This window comes from Cebus imitator, unplaced genomic scaffold, assembly GCF_001604975.1.
Source record: "Cebus imitator isolate Cc_AM_T3 unplaced genomic scaffold, Cebus_imitator-1.0 Scaffold210, whole genome shotgun sequence".
Lineage (NCBI taxonomy): Eukaryota > Metazoa > Chordata > Mammalia > Primates > Cebidae > Cebus > Cebus imitator.
The window spans coordinates 1,894,534-1,895,975 of record NW_016107525.1 but is presented as its reverse complement, the minus strand read 5'-3'; the positions used below and the strand labels follow the sequence as shown (position 1 = coordinate 1,895,975).

The 1,442-nt window shown below is 31.6% G+C and overlaps 1 protein-coding gene across 9 annotated transcripts in view; it reads left to right on the top strand.

Annotated features, from left to right (window-relative positions):
• DIAPH2 (diaphanous related formin 2) overlaps positions 1–1,442 on the top strand; it is a 914,924-nt gene that overhangs the window by 563,372 nt on the left and 350,110 nt on the right. For all 9 annotated transcript variants that reach the window (XM_017548566.2, XM_017548564.2, XM_037745740.1 and 6 more), the window contains one exon: positions 1,008–1,132. In XM_017548566.2, coding sequence (XP_017404055.1) covers positions 1,008–1,132 — 125 coding nt within the window. The remainder of the gene's footprint in view (positions 1–1,007; positions 1,133–1,442) is intronic.

The following is a 1,442-nucleotide window of genomic DNA, read 5'->3' as shown; positions in this document are numbered from 1 at the left end:
AAAAAGACTTGTAGTATTTTTATATTTGTGTTTCATGGTCCTTTAATGAAAATAACAGTATTTCAGAGGCCTGGATTTAAAAACCAATGCTACAGGCCATCTATCAAATGATAGCACTTAATTCATCTTTGTAACTAGAATCCTGCCAAATGCTGTTGATATTGATAGAAGTGTCTTCATACATAATTGGCAATTTTGCAGCAATAGAGTATCTATAAAATAGTTGCAAGTTAAAAAAAAAAATACCAGGTGAAAAGAAGATCTCCTGACAGGTCTGAAAAGTGTGCATGTATTTAGGAGCAGATTGAATCCAATACTTAAAATTATTAGTTGTCAGTGACAGAAAAAGGAAGGTGCAGAGAATGTTAGGGGTAATTAAAACAACTAATGATAGTGTTTGAGGGCAGGCTGAATCTTTGTGGGTATGTACGTGCATTTGTGTTTGCTGGCGTTTGCTCTAAGTGATCTTTTGTATCAACAGTTATTTTTCACATTTCTCTGAAAAGGACTAGACATGGGAACTTTTACCATAGATATTGGTAAAATCTATGGTTTATAAAAATCAGGATATTTCAAAAAAAGAAAAATATTTGATCCTTTTATATAATTTAATCTTAAATCATTTATAGAGCTAAGAACATGAATTAATAACATCTCTTTGAACCTTAGTTTTTCTTTAATCTTCAAATTAGATTATAAAGAATGAAATATTAGGAATTCCATCAATAAATTTAAATAGAAATGTATTCATTTGAAATAATGGCTGAGTAAAATGGTGACATTCCCATATTAAACATGATGATTTGGTGTATTATATTACACATTTTCATTTATTTCATGGAGAGTAGAATTTTTATGAGCAGTAATTCAGAAAAATGTGAGTCGACTTCATGGAACTATTTCCCACGTTTAACAAAAAACCAGACTTTTACTGCTAATGCCTCCTTTTAGATGTTTTGTGGAACGCCTGGTAAAATATTCTAAATCCTTTGCACATTGTTCTTTAGTTTCAGCTCAAATTCTCAAGAGCAATCTTGCGTCTATGGAACAACAAATTGTTCTTCTGGAACGTGACATCAAGAAATTCCCCCAAGCAGAAAGTCAACACGATAAGTTTGTGGAAAAGATGACCATATCCTTTATTTACTTAAGCATTTTGTCTAGTTATTAATCTCCATGTCTAGCTGTCTGTCTGTTTACTAACTGTGTGGTTAGTTCTAGATTTACTAGTCTCTTCACACCATCAAGATGGATTTGTGTATATGCTGTTTTTCTATTAGTAACATAAATTTTGTTTCATGGTGTTTTCAACCAGTAGGCAAGGAAACAATTAGATTTTTTTTAAATGCTATTTCTCAAAGAAGAATTCCATTTGAAAGCCACAGGATATGCAAGGTAAGTCTTAAGAGGCTTGATGAGACCTAAACAGAAACAAAACAGAA